Here is a 19,341-nt window from a genome sequence, read left to right as displayed (position 1 = left end):
AATACGACATGGGTATTTCGTTGATTGGTTGATGGTATGACAAAACAAGCTAGAGAAAACAAACTGGAATCCAACGGATGTTAACAGCTCGTAGTCTTGGATTTCGCAGATTTGCCCTGCCTTCTCGCACACAGAGTTTCTTCCAGGCATCTCTTCGGGGGGGGGGGGGGCAAAGCCCCCCGAAATTTTATTACCGCCCCCCCCCCCCCCCCCCCGAACGAAATGAAATTTATATAATTTATGTATAGAAAATATATACTTTTAACAGTGTCCGCCCCCCCCCCAAAGAAAGTCTAGCGCCCCCCCCCCCCCCCGAAAATTTCAAGTGCCCCCCCCCCCCCCGGAGAAAAAAGTCTGGAAGAAACACTGATCGCACAACGTCAACAACAAATGCAGAACTAATTGTATTGATTGAAGAAGCAGTAACAATCAATTTAATGATAGCCCATGACGTTCTGATTATAATCAGCAGCAATAAAACGCGTTTTAACACTCTAAGAAAATGTGGAATTCAAATGCATTGTCAAAAAAATTCAATCAGGATCTATAACTAAATGTGGTTTCTTTTACTGTATGACTTGGAGCTAGATTACAGACAGTGGAGAATGAAATAAGAGCATGGAAAAAAGTGGTGGTTAGTGGCTTAGGGATTCAAGAATCCGTGATATTTAGTTCTCTTTAATATAGTTCAGTGATCCAGGTAAGATGTAATGCAATCAATCAAAAGTATCTGATCTCTCACGTTGAAGTTGAGAGAATCGTAAGAATCTTACAAAGAACTAGTCGCGTCTTTTTTTTTTAACAAAACTGGCTAGTGAAATTGTACATTACGCGTTAATACACTTGGTTTCTTTACTAAGTGTTAAGAGAGTTATCTACCCACCAATCCAGTACAAATACTTGCGATTTTTGTTAGCGAAAAAAGCGCCCCCCACCCTCACACACACTCATCACAACCATCTTGGACAAAGTTTGTAGAGCGGTTTTTAACGTAACTAACTTTTTTTAAAAATGTTACACAATTATACAATTCACAGTACAATTAGTTTCTTTCTGAGAGTAAAGGTTGTTTACTCAGAATCCAGTGTAATTTTGCTATTTTATTTAGCCTAAAAGCGCCCCCCTGCACCATCTTGATAAAAGTCACTAACGTATTTTACAGTTCAACAATCGTACAATACGTTTTAATACAATTGGTTTCTTTTAATAGTGGTAACGTTTATCGACTCAACAATCTAGTGTAAATTCTTCCGTTTTAAGTCTCGAAAAAGCGCCCCCCCCCCCCATCTAGGAAAAGCTTTAAAGCGGTTTTGCCGGTCACTGTTTCTTAAGAGTATATGTTTTACATTAAGAAATCAAGGTAGAAAACAGTTAAATCAGTATGTAATTGCGTGTAGCCATTACATTTCTTAACTTAGACAGTTTATAATTCAAAACTGCAGCATAAAATCAGCTTTAAAAATTTTTTCCCACCCCTTTTGGCGCCCCCATAGGGTCGGCGCCCGGGGCGGCCGCCCCCCCCCCCCCGCCCCCCCCCTAGCTACGCCTCTGGTTGTAGACGGGGTAGATGGGACCCGTCATGTTGTGACATGCGTGATGCACGTCCTCATCGAATACAGTAGTGTCACACTCCAGTGGGTTCTTGCTGGTTGGACAAATATTGAACAAAAATATTTTTTCTGAGAAGGAAATCATCATCATCGCTTCACTGTTCCGCGCCTCTGTCTCTCTGTCACTTAGTTTCTGGAACTTCTGTGAACCATAATGTATCCCTGCCCATAGGTGTTAGTATTTAGCGATTAAAAGCGACCGATATTACATAAGACCACTTTGGGTGGAAAAAGTAATAAAAACATTAACAGCCTATTTGTATTTGATCATTAAAAAGGGAAAACATCTAGTTGTATTATTTCATTTTTAGCGCCATTTCCATTCTGGAGAGTTGCGTTTATTAACTCGTCATTTCTGGGAATGGATGGATGAATGAATGAATGAATGGATGGATGAATGTGTGTCCGCAGCTTTAAGTCGTATCTCCTCCTCAACGAAGCAATATCGAGGACTAGTTCCAAAGCAATTATGTTAAGCAAGTTACCAGGATGAACATAGGCCATAAAAATTCCGGGTTTCTTTCATGGATTTCCCGGAAAAGCCAAAAAACCTCGAAAAAAATGCAGTTTTTGGCCCATATCTCGGCCACCAGACCACTTAGCGACTTGAAACATGTACCAATCGATTCCTGCCATAATTTAGAACAATATTGCCGAAGAAAGTTTTAAAAAATATCCTTTCGTTCGGTCACAAAAAATGTTTTGAATTAATTAAAATTTGGACCGAATTGGTAGGCATTTTTATCCAACCACACTACACGCGTCATCACGTTCAATAGCTGCGCCATCACGTTCAATGGCTGCGACATCACGTTCGGTAGCTAGGCGCGCAATGGTTTTTAGTCATGTAACTCTATTGTAAATAAAACATGTATTTTAACCAATGGTTTTACTAACCCTGCTCTTGATTTACGCTACGACAGAGCTATTTTTAGATAACATAAGGAAATTGCGCTTAAATGTCACTAGACTTTTTAATTAACTTGTTTTTTATTTTTTGTGCATTCCTCTTTCTCATTCTCTCCCTCTCTATCCCCACTCGCGCTCTCAGATTCTCTCTCCCTCTCTAACCCCACTACCTCTCTCAGATTTTCTCTCCCTTTCAATAAGTGAATAAAAACACGAACTATAAATGAATTACCATAAATCTAATCGATACTCTTATATTACCTATACCAGGGGTCGGCAACCTTTTGGGACGGAAGAGCCAAAAGTTACAATTTACCACATTTCACCGTTTTTAAAGAGCCACAACCACTTTTATTTCAATTTTATGATATTTTATTAGGCATATATATATATATATATATATATATATATATATATATATATATATATATATATATATATATATATATATATATATATATATATATATATATATATATATATATATATATTACATTTGAAATAAATAGCTTAAAATATGAAATAATATTTATTCGTATAAAAACATACACATGTTTCGCACAAAACATATTAAAGTAGTTTAGTAAGCTCTGCTCGAAATTAGAAACTTTACATTGTTATTAGATCTAAATCTTTAATTACCGAGTATTGCAGACTAATATTTTTATGAGTTTTAAAAATAAATTAAAATAATTATTAATATTTGTGCATGGAGCTGAAGAGCCGCATCTTGACATCAAAAGAGCCGCATGCGGCTCGCGAGCCGCAGGTTGCCGACCCCTGACCTATACCATTTTTTTTCATAAATTTTTTTAGAAAAAAAATTATTTTTTTTTTTACTCATTTAAAAATATGATTAAAATCTGGCACCAGAGACAATTTTTTTGACAAGAGAGTTATGTTGATAATCTATATGTTTTAGTATATTTGTATAATATGTATAATCCTAAATTTCCTTAAAATATTCAACTCAAAAGCTGATTTTATACAAGGTGATTTGCTGGCTTCGGACAATTATGTTAGGGTCTCTAAGAAGAGGTGTTATCAATTAAGAGCCTCCGTTCAATATATCAGAATAATAAAATAAAATGTTCAACATGTTTTAAATAGCCTTAGAATTTCTGACCATTTAAGAAAGATATTAAATTAGAAAAAGGTTTCAGTTATGTTGAGGATGACTCAGATAAATCAGATGACTGAGTTATGTAATTTATGTACCGGTAAAGGACAGGATCCAACTGTGTAAGTAATGAGGTAGCTAACCAGGTGATGTAACGGGTGTAGGGCCTACCTGTACAGGAGTCGGTTCCATGGTTCTAGTCCATTGGTGACAGAACACGTGACCTAGAGAACTCTAGCTCAATTCCAAGTGCCAGTGATTTGTTAACTTTCTAGGCAATGTTTACTTGTTCAGAGTAGGGTCAATTGGTGAAAGTGATGTTATAATTGCCCATTTGTCTTAACAAATTTACATGACAGGAAAGAGTCATTTAGTGAAAGTGTTGTTATAAATGACCATATGATGTAACAAACTAGAAATTGTACCTGTTCAGGAAAGGGTCAGTTAGTGAAAGTGATGTTATAATTGACCATTTGTCTTAACAAATTTACATGACAGGAAAGAGTCATTTAGTGAAAGTGTTGTTATAAATGACCATATGATGTAACAAACTAGAAATTGTACCTGTTCAGGAAAGGGTCAGTTAGTGAAAGTGATGTTATAATTGACCATATGACGTAACACATGTACCTGTACAGAAAGGGTCACATGGTGCCAGTGACATGTTGTATGGGAACGACTGTGTGACGTTACACGTGGACTTTTTGGTCAGGGCTAGTCGCAACATCCGGCCAGCTGTATTGAGAGATGGGGAATATTTTATATTAACTTGTTTTAATGTACTTAGCACAGGGATCAAAGCCAGAAAGATCTAGCCCGACTCCTATCAATCCACGAACCGTAAAGTCGTTAGTTTGGAATGAATGATTAACCTTAAAACTAGAATTTACTGAACCATGCAGAGATAACGCATTTCGATACATCTCTACAGGATGAGTACACGAAAATGCAAAATTTGCTGACACGTGCTTAAAACAGAGACATATGGTGTTCACTTATTAATGAGACAGTACATGGTGTTCTCTGTTCACTGAGACATGGTGTTCTCGGGTCACTGAGACAGTACATGGTGTGGTCTGGTCACTGAGATAGTACATGGTGTTCTCTAGTCACTGAGATAGTACATGGTGTTCTCTGGTCACTGAGACAGTACATGGTGTTCTCTGGTCACTGAGACAGTACATTGTGTCCTTTAGTTACTTGAACGGGGCTCTTAGAAAAAAAAAAGCCTCTGTAAAATAGTGTCATGTGATGTAAGCTGTTGACGTTCACTGAGATCGGTCTGTAAATTAAAGGTCCGTTTCTCCCAAAGTCTTCGCTTTTAAACAAAGTTTGTGTTAGTCATCCCATTAAAAACTTAAGCGCTTCTTGCATCTATATACATTTTTTTTGTAATATATATATATATATATATATATATATATATATATATATATATATATATATATATATATATATATATATATATATATATATAAGCTTTGCATACATTACATATCTTCATTTTATTCATCTCGTGTGTCTAACTAAACCTATATTGTATTGGTATGCGCCTGTCTTATTTACGCGTTACATTTTTCCATCTTGTCATTTTTAATTCTTTTACCGGGGTAATTTTGACGATGTTCTTCCTCATGTTCCTTGTCATGTTCTTTGTTCTCATAAATGATGAACATCCGCCATGGTTTTACCTCTAAAGGTCTAATTGAGCTGAGTCTAAATTCACGATGAATAACTTTAATCTTTAGGGTCAAATGTGTTGTAAAGCTACACTTTTGTTTTCTCAAAATTATTTTCCAAAAAAATCATGTAAAATATTGCTATTTAATTAATTTTAAAATAAGATTTGCAAACAAAAAAAGTTAAAGAATAATTATCTTCTTTCATATCAAAACTGATAAATAATAACAGTAAAACACATTTTAGTGTGAGAGGTTTACAAGCTTAAAATGTCCATTTTGAAAGTCTAAGGATTGTGTTTTTTTTATTTCAGAGTTAAATTTAGTGAACTCTTCTACATCTTCCCCATGTGCTACCAGTTTCGATAGAGCAATTATACTTTGTTGACTTAATTTAAAACTCAAAGCCCTTGCCCAGCATATTTCAAACAGTTTAACTCTTGTGCTAAATACTGGAGACCATCCCACTGTTTAATGTCTTTCCTTTGAAGGTTGCTGTGTGAAAAGCTTACCCCTATGATTAGCACATTGGTCTACTGAACCATGCAGAGATAACGTTTTACTTATTTGGGACTTTGATGTATATCTACAGAACGAGTAAAACACTTGGTAACATTTGGCAGCAATTGGCTCAAGCTATCGATTCAAATAAGTGAATTGTTTTCAATGTAAATGACTTCACCATGTTATAATAAAATTATATTAAAATAAATTGATAGTTATGAAATTTAGTCTATATTTAAGTTAATCTTTAGTTTAGTTATTTATTTTAACAAAGCTACCTCTCACCACACATCCCATTTTAAAAATGACACCAAAATATCGACACCTGAATATCCAATATTGGATTAATAATATATAGCCAGTAGGTAAATTGTAGGCCAAGATATAATCAATATTAATGAAAGATATAGCCAATAAATTGCCGAAACGTTGGGCCTCGTTCGGACTAATCTCCGCCATTATCGGGTTGCTAATTACCTAGTAGCTTTGATCCTCCACCATTAAATTATGCCTCGTCTTTGAAATGTAACTGTTGTTATCATGATAGCACCACATTCCCCACTTTTTTGTTTATTCATTACGGAACAGCGTTTAAAGTACCATCTACATATAATGTTTTGTTTGTGTTACCTACTAGCTAAGGTATACGATTAGGAGCCGAAATCATTTCTTCTAAATTAAATTCCACACAAAGACAAAATCGTTTAAATATCAAAAGGTTTTTTTTTATCAAGGAACAGACTTGACTAATTATGGCTATTAATCACTTCAGGAGTTTCTACTTCAACTACAGCACTGAAAACATTTAGCAGAGTTGTCTTGCTGTGTGTATAGTCATTAGGACTAGCTGAAACATTTCCGCAGGGTCAAATAGTATTAAACATTTAACACTGGGTTACATTGGCCAGATACTGAAGTCAACCTGGATGTAAAATATGCATTACTGTTTACTCAATGTAAATTGATAAAATTGGCTGCAGAAGGGATAATCTCCAATGTGAAAAGAAATGACGCAAACAGCTGACGTTTGTGAGAGCATCTATCAAACATACCAGATCTTAGCCTTTACGTGTGGCTCAGTTTTGGAGCCCAGGAAATCCGGAGCCTTAGACTGCATACACTCTGCACAGCACACCGGCAAATCTAGTAGCTTAAATTTTTGACACATCGTCTATGTGAAGGAAGGGGATTTCATATGTTTATTATTATTAACATTTTCTCAGCAATTGTGTTATGGTAGCGCTGGTTTGATTCTTAGCCAACGAGTCTTTTAATTTTTATTTGACCAAAAGCTGTCTTGGCCAACTAGACTGTTTAATTCTGTTTGGTTAACACGTTTTTCCTGTCTAACCAATTTGTTTAATGTTCTGAAAATAAACGATTTTGAATTGGTTCTATTTGACTTTGTAATCACCAGATAAACAGCGGTTGCAGACATTAATTGTATGCACAATGCTTAGTGAATTTCCTACAATACTATAAAATCTGGTGTACACAGCCATAAGGATACAACCTCTCGGCTGTTACGTAAGAGATTCGACCAAAATGTTGCTGTTCGTTACATTATTGCTTCACGCATTCTCCGGCTTTGGTAAGTTCCAGATGTCGTAATGTTTTGGGATCTCCGACTTTAGTAAGCTCAATGTGTCATGTTTTAGACCCATTTCTGTTTTTTTTAGTGCCACCTATCGCAATGCTGTAATGCAATTTCTGACTTTGTTAAGCTCTTTCTCTCATCATTTGGAAAGTGGGAGGGGGAGATAATTCAGTCGTGTGATATTCGAGTTAAAAAGCGCCATTTTATATCCACGCAACGCTACTAGATTCCTCCCTTAAGGAAGGCTATTTACTCTTTATTTGAAAGTTACTTATAAATCACATGCATACATTCATTCAATTTACATATATGATACCTTTTTATAACACGTTTGAGATCATGTTTCTTTTTTAGTTTCAAGCTGTGACTATGGGTATCCAACACCCATCGGTAATCTGTTTGAATCAGCTGAAAAGTACAAGGGAAACAAATATTATCTCTCCAAGTTTTACTACTCAAACGTGGACCAAGCTGAAAGTGTATGTTTGTCCTACGGCATGTACTTGGTAGAAATCAACGACGCAGGCGAATACAAGTTTGTCCAGGACATTGCCAGGCAAGCTAAGACTAGCGGTCTGCTGATTTCTGGAACTGACAAGGCCCAGGAAGGTACATGGATCTTCCAGTTCAGTAAGGAACCCGTCAAGTTTTTTGATTGGTATGGACCAAATCCCGACAACTATGGCGGTGGAGAAGATTATCTATCACTAAATAGTGCCTTCCAAATGAATGATTTCTCTTATCTGCAGCCCGGAAGTTATAAGTTCCTGTGTGAAAAAAGTGGCTGATAAAAAAGTTTTGATCTGAAAATTTGGTTGTTTAAGTTAATGAAAAAAAGCTTGGCAATCATGATTGTTTTTGATTAAATAATGATTTAAAATCTTTCTGAATACTTTTCTTGACTTTTTGTTTCTAGTCTTGAGTAGTTGTTGTTGGGTGTTTCTTTTTCATTTTTTTGTTGTTGTTTTTTATTTTTAATAATGTTTAGCTTAAGTTTATCTTCTTTTTTGGGTTGTTTATTTGTTAACATTGAGAAAAAAAAATGGGGGAGTGAGAAAGAGATTTAAATGTATGGGAAAAATCATTGTTACATTGGTTAAAAAGAAGGGTATAGAATCTAATATATAAGGCTCAAACGAATTCTCTGTCTGTGTATGTGTGTATGAGGCGGACTGACCCCTGGCACACATACCTATAGTAAAAAAACTTTACTTGATCGTCATAGTGTAATATTCTTAAAGTGTTTGTCATCTAAATTAGTGATTTTAAAAAATTAATATTGTTAGTTTTGTAAAACAAGTTTTATTTTTCAAACTAATTATTTAAATAACGTCATGTAGAATAAACAAACTCAAAGTATTAATTACCGTCCCTGATAGATCACCAAAAAAAATACAATTTCTTCACTTTCAGGTGATATAAGCGGTTTCTTTTTTTTACAATTTAAGATCTAAAGCATTATGAATACTTTTATCATGTTTGGCACAAGAAAGTACTAAACAGCAAAAAAGGGTTGAAAACAATTTTGAATTTTTCAATACTTTAAAAAATGCTAAGGCTTTTTTTTATTTATGCACCTTTAGCAATCAAATTTAAATTGCTTATATTTCAGTGTATATTAAACCTTTTTGAAATAGTAAGAATTTTACAGTCTAAAATATCGTATCCTTTTTAATATTCAAAAGTTTCAAAATTTGCATATTAATTACGAAATACTTTTTTTCTATAAGGTGAAGCAATCACAATTCCCTCGTGACCGAAGTTGTATTTTTGCATGAAGAAAAATTACTGAAAATATGGTTGGCATTGTTTAATACATTAAAAAAGTAGTAAGCTTTTAAGCTTTAAAAACCTGCGAACCGAGATAAACAGCCAAAAGTAACGAAAAGTAGGTACCTAAAAAACCATATCTGTGTAAACTGCAAAGCCGATTGTAAGCTTTGGGTGTTTCCGAGATGATGAAAATTAAGATGATCAAATAAACGAGAAATCCAGCTCTCCAATGATGCCAAATGCAATATGATGACGGATATAAATCTTTTCCTAGATCTCTTGTAAGATTGGGAAAACTTGATTATTTTTTAATTAATAGGGTCATAAAAATGGTAATTTAAACAAATAACTTTTATTTTCTTTAACGTTATTATTTTCTTATTACAAAAATGGTCAAAGTATCCAAAAGTGCAAGAAATCCATCATGACGAAAAACAGGAAATGTTGTGATTTTTTACCGCGCATATCCCCTTATATATATATATATATATATATATATATATATATATATATATATATATATATATATATATATATATATATATATATATATATATATAGCCTTCTCGACTAGCTTCTCCCCTTAACCTGAAAACCTGTATACGTTGTACCATAAAAGTAGGCTGTATTGGGACACCATTTTAAGCAAATAATACAGCATTCCCCATCTCAGTTTCAATTCTTTCTGGCTCTCAGTGACGTACAGGGTCGAGACAAGACATCCAGACATACAATCCAACCTCCCACATCACTTACACAAAGGATTTCCTCCATGACATGTTTTTCCACCCTGCTTTCCTCTTTATCCGTTGATTTTAACAACAGTGTTTCTTCCAGACTTTTTTCTCCGGGGGGGGCACTTGAAATTTTCGGGGGGGGCGGTAGACTTTCTTCGGGGGGGGGGGGGGCGGACACTGCTAAAAGTATATATTTTCTATATAAATTATATAAATTTCATTTCGTTCGGGGGGGGGGGGGGGGCGGTAAAAAATTTTCGGGGGGGCTTTGCCCCCCCCGAAGAGATGCCTGGAAGAAACTCTGTTTAACAATGTTTTCAACAATGCATTGTTTGTAATTCTTCGGCTTTGGTATGTCGATCACTAAATAATGTTTTAGGGTTTTCTCCAGCTTTGTGTACCTTTCATGTGTTGTCCTCGTGTCATCTGTATCTTTACCTTTCGAGCAAAAATAACTAAACAGTTACAGCAGAGTTACAATGAATAGACCATTTCTCCAACCAATCTTGGTAGCCGGACAGTACTGGTAACCCAAGGTAGGTTCCGTACGAACTATGGGTGCCTGAATCAAGTTTGTGAAAGTAAAGACGGCTAAGCATAGAACTGACCACACTATCTCTGTATGCTGTGATCAGAAAAACTTCTAAAATCTACTTCATCTGCTTTATTCAACATGAAGGTACAAAAGAAGTAATGTTTAATTTTTTTATCAACCACGTATCACATAAAAACTTAAAACCACAGCAATTTCAATAAAAGCCAGCATTCATCTAGTAGTCGTGGACTCCATAGTTGTCGGGATATCATCCCCAGCAGTCAAAATTGGGTGTTGATTATCCATTGTCACCATTAGAATCTATTGAAGAATTTAAAATGTACTGAATGTATATACATTTTAAAATTTAACTTGAAATTTTAAAAAAATCTTTTTATTTCCCAATTGAGAAAAACATGTCCACAGGGTCACATGATAGGTTCAGAGATGGGACAGCATGGTCTCGCTAACCCGAAAGTTTCGAATTCGAAACTCAGACTCGAGACCATTGGTCGTCATACGGCGTTAGAAATGTTGGATTCTTAAAAGCAGTCGAAATGTTGCGACGTGTTGTATCGGCAATGTGTTCAAAGATGAGCCAAAATAAACACCCAAAATGGCGTCCTACCTCTACCATGCCACTTCCCTCTCCCCTTCTCCACAAGCTCATGTGTGATGTAACTTCTGTTGTAGTGTAAATGGTTTAACACTAGAATGAGCACGCAATGAACCATGTAGAGACAAGTGGGAGTTATACGGGATGTTGATGACTGTCTACATGATGAGTCAAACGAAAATGCTAATAATAAACGCTCAGTTAAATAAAGGTAATAGAATTAAGTTAACCTTAGACAAAAGTGTAGCTCGATCTAGTTTGTTTTGAAGGACAACATGGAGCAGATGTCTTCAGAAAATATCAGGTTTTATTTTTGTCGACTAAAGTTTTTGGTCTTTTTAATAAAGGTATATTTTTCGCTTCATGTTTATCATCCCATGCGCTGGATTTATGCAGAAAGAACAGCTTAATACATGCGATGGTTCAAATTTTATTTTTAAAAAAATGATCCCTTAAAGATCAAATTTTGTGAAACTTCTAACACATTTAGAGACCAATGCTAATACTCAAATAAGACACTGTCACTTAATTTTATGTGTGTACTAGACCACCCAATTTCTGGTTGGAAAACGGTATGCCTTTGGGAAAGTGGCTTTCGAGCATTTGTCGCATTCGGGCAAGTGTCCATTTGGATTTATTTCGCTTTCCATCAAGTTTGGGCATTTTTCGCATTAGAGCAAGAGTCTATTCTGGAAAACTGCATTCGTGAAAACAGTCTTAGGGCAAGTGTTTTTCGTGAAAACATTCGATTTGATATATATATTAGAGGGGTCCAAACACAACATGGAGTCTGAGAGTAATTCTTGTTTTTTTCCCCGCGACTCCCCTTTGATCTACCAACCCCTAAATTCGTTAATCGGGTGTGAATGATTAACCTTAAGACTAGAACGTACTGAACCATGCAGAGATAACGCATGGGTAATTCGCTATTTTGTTACATCAAAATAGATTGACTAAAAAGAAAAAAATATGCTGAAGCATGCATACAACAGAGACAAATGGTGTTCTATAATTAATGAGACAGTGCATCGTGTTCTCTGGCCCCTGAGACAGTACATGGTGTTTTCTGGTTACGGAGAAAGTACATGGTGTTATTAGTTTACTAAGAAAATAAATGATGTTTTTTGTCATCATGCTTAATATTTCACAGATATTATGACGTTTTTCGCCGTTTGGCACATTCCCACTTCAAGAGTAACGGGTGTAGAATGTATATTGAGATCGTGCGAAAAGTCAATATCAAGAATTTGAAGAAATTTGACGTTTTTATATCCTTCTGGATTTATAATAAAACAAACATAAAAATCTTTATAATATCAAGCTTTAAATTGCACTGAAGTAAGAAAATAAAGCAAATTTGCTATTTTAAAAAAATAGAAGTAGAAGCTTTGGTCGCGCATGAGATCTCTTACATTTTTAGCGACTAGTTTTTTTCAGTGCTTTTAAAAGCTTGTTATTATAAAGGTTTTCGTGTGTTTTATTTTCAACTTTTTAGTAATTCGTTCTAAATGAAGTTGCCACTAGAATCATACAGGCTTGGACTAAAAACAATTTGTATTAAAACCCAATTACTAGTTTCTAAAAGACAATTGTCTTCTTCGTAGTCACAACAGTAGTAGCAACAGTTCACTCTTTACGGCGAGCTGATTTGCGCGATCGCTAGAATTTTAATCTTGTTATCTCCTCTTTTATTGTTGAATCTAGTTAAAACCCGACCAGTAGATCTCTAAAAACTGTTGTCTGCCCTTCCTATGTGGTCAACACTTGGGCAACCTACCGTGACTAAAGAAACATTCAGCGTGAATCAGAAAGTTTGGGGAGATCACTCCCGCTTTATTTTATAACCTGTTATTTAGTTCAGAATAGCGGTGGTTTTTTTTTTAATTTTTTTTTTTATTTTTTTTTTTGTTTTTAGTTGTGGCAAGTTTTATAAAATAATTTCAACCCACTTCAAATGATGCGCTTTTGTTATTTTTCCAATAACAATGCAAGAATTTCTATGATTTTAATCTTATTATCAATTATGTTAGTCAATAAAAAATACATTTGAAAATTATAAGATTCAATAATAAAATGAGAGATAAAAATAATAACAACAGCTATAGCACAATTAGCAAACTGACGACAGTGACTTGTTTTTCATCGCTGGTTAATCTCTTGCACGATAGTCTCACAGTGGGCCAAGAATGAACAAAAAAATCTCTTGTAGTTTTTGCAGCTACTGATCGGGTTTTAAAGTAAATATTTTTCGCCGTAGTCCGTTTGGTGCTAAACTTCATTTACAACGTATTGGTAACAACTGGATACAAATCTTCTCAATAATACGTTTTTGAAAACACTGAAACAATTTTTTTTTTAATCGTGACTTCTTTAATAAAAGCTTTTTTCACTAAAATATATCTGATTCGCTGATAGAGGAAATTAACGGGTCTACGGGCTAGAAGGGTGAAAAATGTTCGATCCCTATAAGGAGTGAAACTGTTTCAAAGTGTTGTGAAGGCACAATGTTCTATGGGGAGCAAAAGTAAACAACCAGAGAAGGTGGGTTTTAAAATGTTACTTTAGACAAAATTCATCAAACCCTACATGGCATCGGTGTGCGGGTCTGTTCTAATATTTTCACTGCCCATTTCACCAGCGAGCTCATGTGTGATGTAGCTACTGGTGTGGAATTGCAAATTTAACGCTCCGAGGCGCACGCAGCAATCCATGTAGCAGTTGTGGGGGAGCAATGCAGGAAGTTGAAGCCTGTCTACATGATGAGTCAAACAAAATGCAAATAAGCTTGCACGTGCTCAAAGCGCTCAGATAATAAAGACACAAAAATTTAAATTACCTTAGAAAAAAGTGTCATGGATATAGGCCTACTTTGTTTAAAGGACTACATGGACAGAAGTCCTCAGAAAAATGTGTGATCCTTTCAAATAATTTTTTTTCTTTCTGTTTGTAGTTTATTGTCCAATACACTGGGAAGAACAATATAATACAAATATCCATTCTTGTTTTATAAAATACTGATACTTTAAAAAAAAATATTTTGCATTTCTCAACAATTTCAAAGATCAATGCTTTTATTAAATAAAGCTAGTATTTTGTTTTACTTTCATTTTAGTATCGAAATTGTGTTTTCATTTCTAAAATGGGATGTTGGGGGTGGTAGGGGTGGAGTGAATAGCATTTATGTTAAAAACTAATTAACTGGGTTAGAAAGTAACTTAAAGATAAACTAAATCGAATAACCTTCAATTGATTTTAATATAATTCAAATAAAAGTGAAAATTTCGAATAAAATTGAACCCAAAAATATAAACTCATAATCAATTAGGTTTCATAAAATGGACGACCTTTTAGGCTTGTAAACCTCTCTCACTGAAATATACTAGGTTGTTTTTATCTGTTTTTATCGATAAGTTTTTATATGCAAAAAATATGTTTTAACATTTTATATCAACAAAATAATATTTTGTAACATTTATTAAAATAATGATTTTTACTACGATTTTTCGGGTAATGAATTTTTCAAACAAAAGTGTAGCTATACAACAACTATGGGTCTAAAGATTGAATGTATTCTACGCAAATTTAGACTCGGTCTAAATTAGATATTTAGAGGCCCGGAAGATTTTCATCTTATACGAGAAAAAGGACAATGACAAGGAACTTGACAAATAACATCGTCAAAACACACCCGGAAAAATAATTAAATGGACTGATCGATGACAAGATTAAAAAAATAATTGCACGCCAAGTGAACGCCAAATAAAATGTGCATAATAGTGCGGGATATTATTAGTACTTTACAAATTCACAAGCGTTTTTATGAGTAGTCGGAATAGCGTAAATTACTACTTCCGGTCGACGGAAATTACTCAAAATTTGAAAGAAGGCAGATAATTAGAACTTTTACTTACATGTGAAATTTCATTTATCTATCTGAAATAGTACTCAAGTTATAGGCTTTTGAAAAATGGAAAGTAGAAAAAGTTCCACTTCCGGTTATCAAAAATCGCTCAAAAGTTGATACGTATCTACGATTTTGATATAATACTTATATATGAAATTTCATTAACCTCGCTGTAACGGTACTCAAGTTATCGTGTTTACACACACAAACACACTGACACACAGACATACGGACAAGATTGCAAAACTATGTTTTTCCGACTCAGGACCCTCTAAAACGTCGAGATTTGCAAAAATCTCGATTTTTTTTTGCACGATTACAAGACTTTCTCTATACTTCGTATATACGAGAAAGTAAAATTGTAAAGTGTAAATAAGACAAACGCATAGAGTTTTTTCAATAGCCCAGTATAAGTAACCAGAGAAAACGAAAATCTGTCTCAGTGATCAGTGAACACCATCTGTCTCTATTTCAGGCACGTGTCAGCAAATTTTACATTTTTGTGTTCTCATCCTGTAGAGTTGTATCGAAATGCCGCTTTAGCCATGCGTTATCTCTGCATGGTTCAGTAGGTTCTTGTTTTAAGTTTAATAGTTCAAACCAGACTAACGGATTTAAAGGTTGGTGTATTGACGAGGGGTTGGGGGGGGGGGGGGTGGTGAGAAGAATGAGCGAATCGAGACACCATTTGGACTTGATCCCTGTGTTAAGTACATCAAAACAAGATAAGAAAATATTCCCCATCTCTCAATAATACTTGGCCTCCCCAACCGCTTTCTCTCAAATTAAACCTTTTTGAATCTGGTGACTGTATTTTGCGACCATACACATTTTAAAATTCTGTTTGTTTAACTTTATTGATTGGCTACTGTTTCTGTTCAATGATCCAAGATCACATGTTACAATCTTATATAAAAATATGGTGGTCAGAAGAAATTAAGCCCAATAGATATGGGGCCAGTTATTTTCTCATTTATTTTCCTGGCCAATTAGTCTTTGCAATATTGTTTTGGCCAAACGCTCGCTTGACCCACTAGACTGTTTAATTCTGTTTGGTTAACACATTTTTCTTGGCCAACCAAATAGTTTTAATGTTCTGCATATAAACGAATTTTAATTGGTTTTATTTTAATTGGAAATTACCAGATAAACATCGGTTGCAGGCACTCAAACTGCATAATTAATTTACAGTATACTATAAAACACAGCGCTCACAGCCATTAGGATACACCCTCTTGGCTGTTCCTGAAGAGATTCGACCAACATGTTGCTGTTCACCGCTCTGTTGCTTCACGCCTTCTCCGGCTTTGGTAAGTTCCACATGTCGTAATTTTTTAGGGCCTTTTCCGCTTTGGTAAGTTCCAGATGTAATTCTTAGGGCCATCTCTGGCTTTGGTTAGTTCCAGATGTCGTAATGTTCTCTCACAAAAACCACAAGCTTAGCACTCTTTCCTTCCCTCTCTACATCTAATTAAATCGAATTGTTTAAGAGGTAGGCAGCTATATTTAGATCGCTGGACAGTCGGGTTATAATAAGTATCCAGCACTCACATTTTCTCTCTTATTTATTTTCTGTTTAAATTCACTTTTATAAATAAAAACAGTTCAAATTCTTAAAATTTATTTTTATTTCATTCCATGCCTCTTAAATAACGTTGTCATATTTTTTCTCACTTTTCCAGTTTTCAGCTGTGATTATGGGTACCCAACACCCATCGGTAATCTGTTTGAATCAGCTGAAAAGTACAATGGAAACAAGTATTATCTCTCCAAGTTTTACTACTCAAACGTGGACCAAGCTGAAAGTGTATGTTTGTCCTACGGCATGTACTTGGTAGAAATCAACGACGCAGGCGAATACAAGTTTGTCCAGGACATTGCCAGGAAAGCCAAGACTGACGGTCTGCTGATTTCTGGAACTGACAAGGCCCAGGAAGGTACATGGATCTTCCAGTTCAGTAAGGAACCCGTAAAGTTTCTTGATTGGTTTGAGTCGAATCCCGACAACTATCAGGGTGGAGAAGATTATCTAACCCTAAATAGATTCTTCAAAATGAATGATTATTCTTATCTGCAGCCCGGAACTTATAAGTTCCTGTGTGAAAAAAGTGGCTGATAAATAAGATTTGGTCTGAAAATTTGGTTGTTCAAGTTATTTGAGTAAAACTTGTCAATCATGATTGTTTTTGATTAAACAATGCTTTAAAAGATTTCCGAAAGATTGTTTTGACTTTTTCGACGTTAGTTTGAATGGTTGTTCATGAATTGTTTATGCTTAGGTTATTATGTTTTCTTTTTTTAAAAGACTTTATTGCATTTTGTTGGCGTTTGGTAACTGTTTTTGTTGATGTTTTTGTTGACATTTTTGTCGATGTTTTTGTTGATGTTTTTGTTGATTTTTTAAAAGGATGGTTTTTATGTAAGGAACCAACAAAAACCAACCAACTCCTTATTTATTTTACCAATATTATAATGACTCCAGATTCATTGGGGCATGAAATGTAACATGTAATTGAGAGAGGCGCATAAGGTACACTAGTTTTAAACTAACGTTGAATATAATAGTTACATGTTTGTAAAGTCTATAGGCAGGAGCTTAAAGAACAGCTAAAGTGTTACAGGAATAATTTATTGTGGAAGCTAAAATTTGGCAGATGCTGGTTTGTCCTCACTATTGCCGATATGTTCCAGGGGCGTGCTGGATGAAAACACTGAGTGCACGTTGATTTTCCTCTTCTAGGGTCATGTACAACATTACACGGTCGCCGGCCAAGTGTCAGGGGCGTTTGGGGGCACGTTATGGAGCTACCAGTTACGCTGAAGCTGTGGATCCGTGTGCTTAGTTGTCAATAGTAGTAGTCTCCTGCATCCCTAGTGTAGGGCGCTCCTTAAAACGAATATAGACAACATAGTGTTCTTTGGTGAGAGGAGTAGTGGGAGGTGTACCGAGTCGCACGTTCTCCATTGCACCACACGAGTCCGGTTGCTTAGGTTGACCGTTGAATTTAGTCGAGCCACTGACACCCAATGAAGTTCGCCCAATAGACACACTCTGAGTGCTAACTTAGTCGTGCGGGAATTCAAGGAGCCCAACCGCGCACTACTAGTTCGATATAGTCAGCCAATATGTATGACGCTCTTTAAAATAAATATAGGCGCCATAGTGCATGGTGAGCCGTGACGGACAGCAGCTGTAGGCTGTTGGACGCCCCTCTGCAGTTAAACCTTTCATGTAGTTGTAACCCTGAACACAGTTTATAATTACAAGCTTTTATAAATGCACTAAAAAGAAGAAAATAATACAATTTTAATTAAATATAAATAATTTTTAAAAATATAATAAATCTGCGGTTACTTTAAATATATAAAAATTACTTTCTTTAAATATATTAATGCACTCCTATTTATATCACTATAAATAAAAGTTTTTAAACAAGCGGACCATTCTAATGTTTTACATTAGAATGAGCACGCAGTGAAACATGTAGCGATAATTGCGAGTAATGCGGGATTTTGATGCCTGTCTACACGATTAGTCAAACAATAAAGTTGCACGTGATTAAAACGTTAAATATAGGCAATAGAATTAAGTTAACCTTAGACAAAAGTGTAGCTCGATCTAGTTTGTTTTGAAGGACAATATGGGGCAGATGTTCTCAGAAAATATCAGGTTTTATTTTTGTCGACTTAAGTTTCTGGTACTTTTAATAAAGGTGTTATTTTTTGCTTCATGTTCGTAATTTGTTATCGGATACACTAGATTTATTCAGAAAAAAAAACAGCTTAATACATGCGATCGTTCAAATTTTATTTAAAAAAACTGATCCCTTAAAAAAAATATTTTGTGAAATTTCTAACCCATTTACAGACCAACGCTCCAATTCAAATAAGACACTGTCACTTAATTTTATGTGTGTACTAGACGACCCAGTTTCTGGTTGGAAAACGGTATGCCTTCGGCAAGTATCTTTCGTGCATTTGTCTCATTCGGGCAAGTGTCCATTCGTGCATTTGTCTCATTCGGGCAAGTGTCCATTCGTGCATTTGTCTCATTCGGGCAAGTGTCCATTCGTGCATTTGTCTCATTCGGGCAAGTGTCCATTCGTGCATTTGTCTCATTCGGGCAAGTGTCCATTCGTGCATTTGTCTAATTCGGGCAAGTGTCCATTCGTGCATTTGTCTCATTCGGGCAATTGTGCATTCGTGCATTCGTCTCATTCGGGCAAGTGTCCATTCGTGCATTTGTCTCATTCGGGCAAGTGTCCATTCGTGCATTTGTATCATTCGGATTTATTTCGCTTTCCAACAAGTTTGGGCATTTTTCGCATTCGGGCAAGTCTATTCCGGAAAACTGCCT

The 19,341-nt window shown here is 35.3% G+C and overlaps 2 protein-coding genes across 2 annotated transcripts; both read left to right on the top strand.

The window, feature by feature from the left end:
* Positions 1-7,334: 7,334 nt before the first annotated feature.
* Positions 7,335-8,251, top strand: LOC131952391 (collectin-12-like). The gene is made up of 2 exons (XM_059315019.1): positions 7,335-7,413; positions 7,774-8,251. Exons 1-2 carry the CDS (start codon positions 7,368-7,370, stop codon positions 8,205-8,207), a joined length of 480 nt encoding a protein of 159 aa, XP_059171002.1. The 5' UTR covers positions 7,335-7,367; the 3' UTR covers positions 8,208-8,251.
* A 7,997-nt stretch (positions 8,252-16,248) lies between these two features.
* Positions 16,249-17,192, top strand: LOC131952408 (uncharacterized). Its single transcript, XM_059315036.1, has 2 exons — positions 16,249-16,294; positions 16,667-17,192. Exons 1-2 carry the CDS (start codon positions 16,249-16,251, stop codon positions 17,098-17,100), a joined length of 480 nt encoding a protein of 159 aa, XP_059171019.1. The 3' UTR covers positions 17,101-17,192.
* The last annotated feature ends 2,149 nt before the right edge of the window (positions 17,193-19,341 follow it).

This window comes from Physella acuta, unplaced genomic scaffold, assembly GCF_028476545.2.
Source record: "Physella acuta isolate Inbredline_101_S28 unplaced genomic scaffold, ASM2847654v3 ptg000872l, whole genome shotgun sequence".
Taxonomy (NCBI): Eukaryota; Metazoa; Mollusca; class Gastropoda; family Physidae; genus Physella; species Physella acuta.
The sequence above is the reverse complement of the archived record's forward strand: the minus strand, read 5'-3'. Positions and strand labels throughout refer to the sequence as shown.

Excerpts from the sequence above, each read along its gene's own strand:
- LOC131952408 (XM_059315036.1), top strand. The coding sequence starts at position 16,249 with ATGTTGCTGTTCACCGCTCTGTTGCTTCACGCCTTCTCCGGCTTTG. Across the intron at positions 16,295-16,666 it reads TCACGCCTTCTCCGGCTTTG|TTTTCAGCTGTGATTATGGG; the intron begins GTAAGTTCCACA and ends TCACTTTTCCAG.
- LOC131952391 (XM_059315019.1), top strand. The coding sequence starts at position 7,368 with ATGTTGCTGTTCGTTACATTATTGCTTCACGCATTCTCCGGCTTTG. Across the intron at positions 7,414-7,773 it reads TCACGCATTCTCCGGCTTTG|TTTCAAGCTGTGACTATGGG; the intron begins GTAAGTTCCAGA and ends TTTCTTTTTTAG.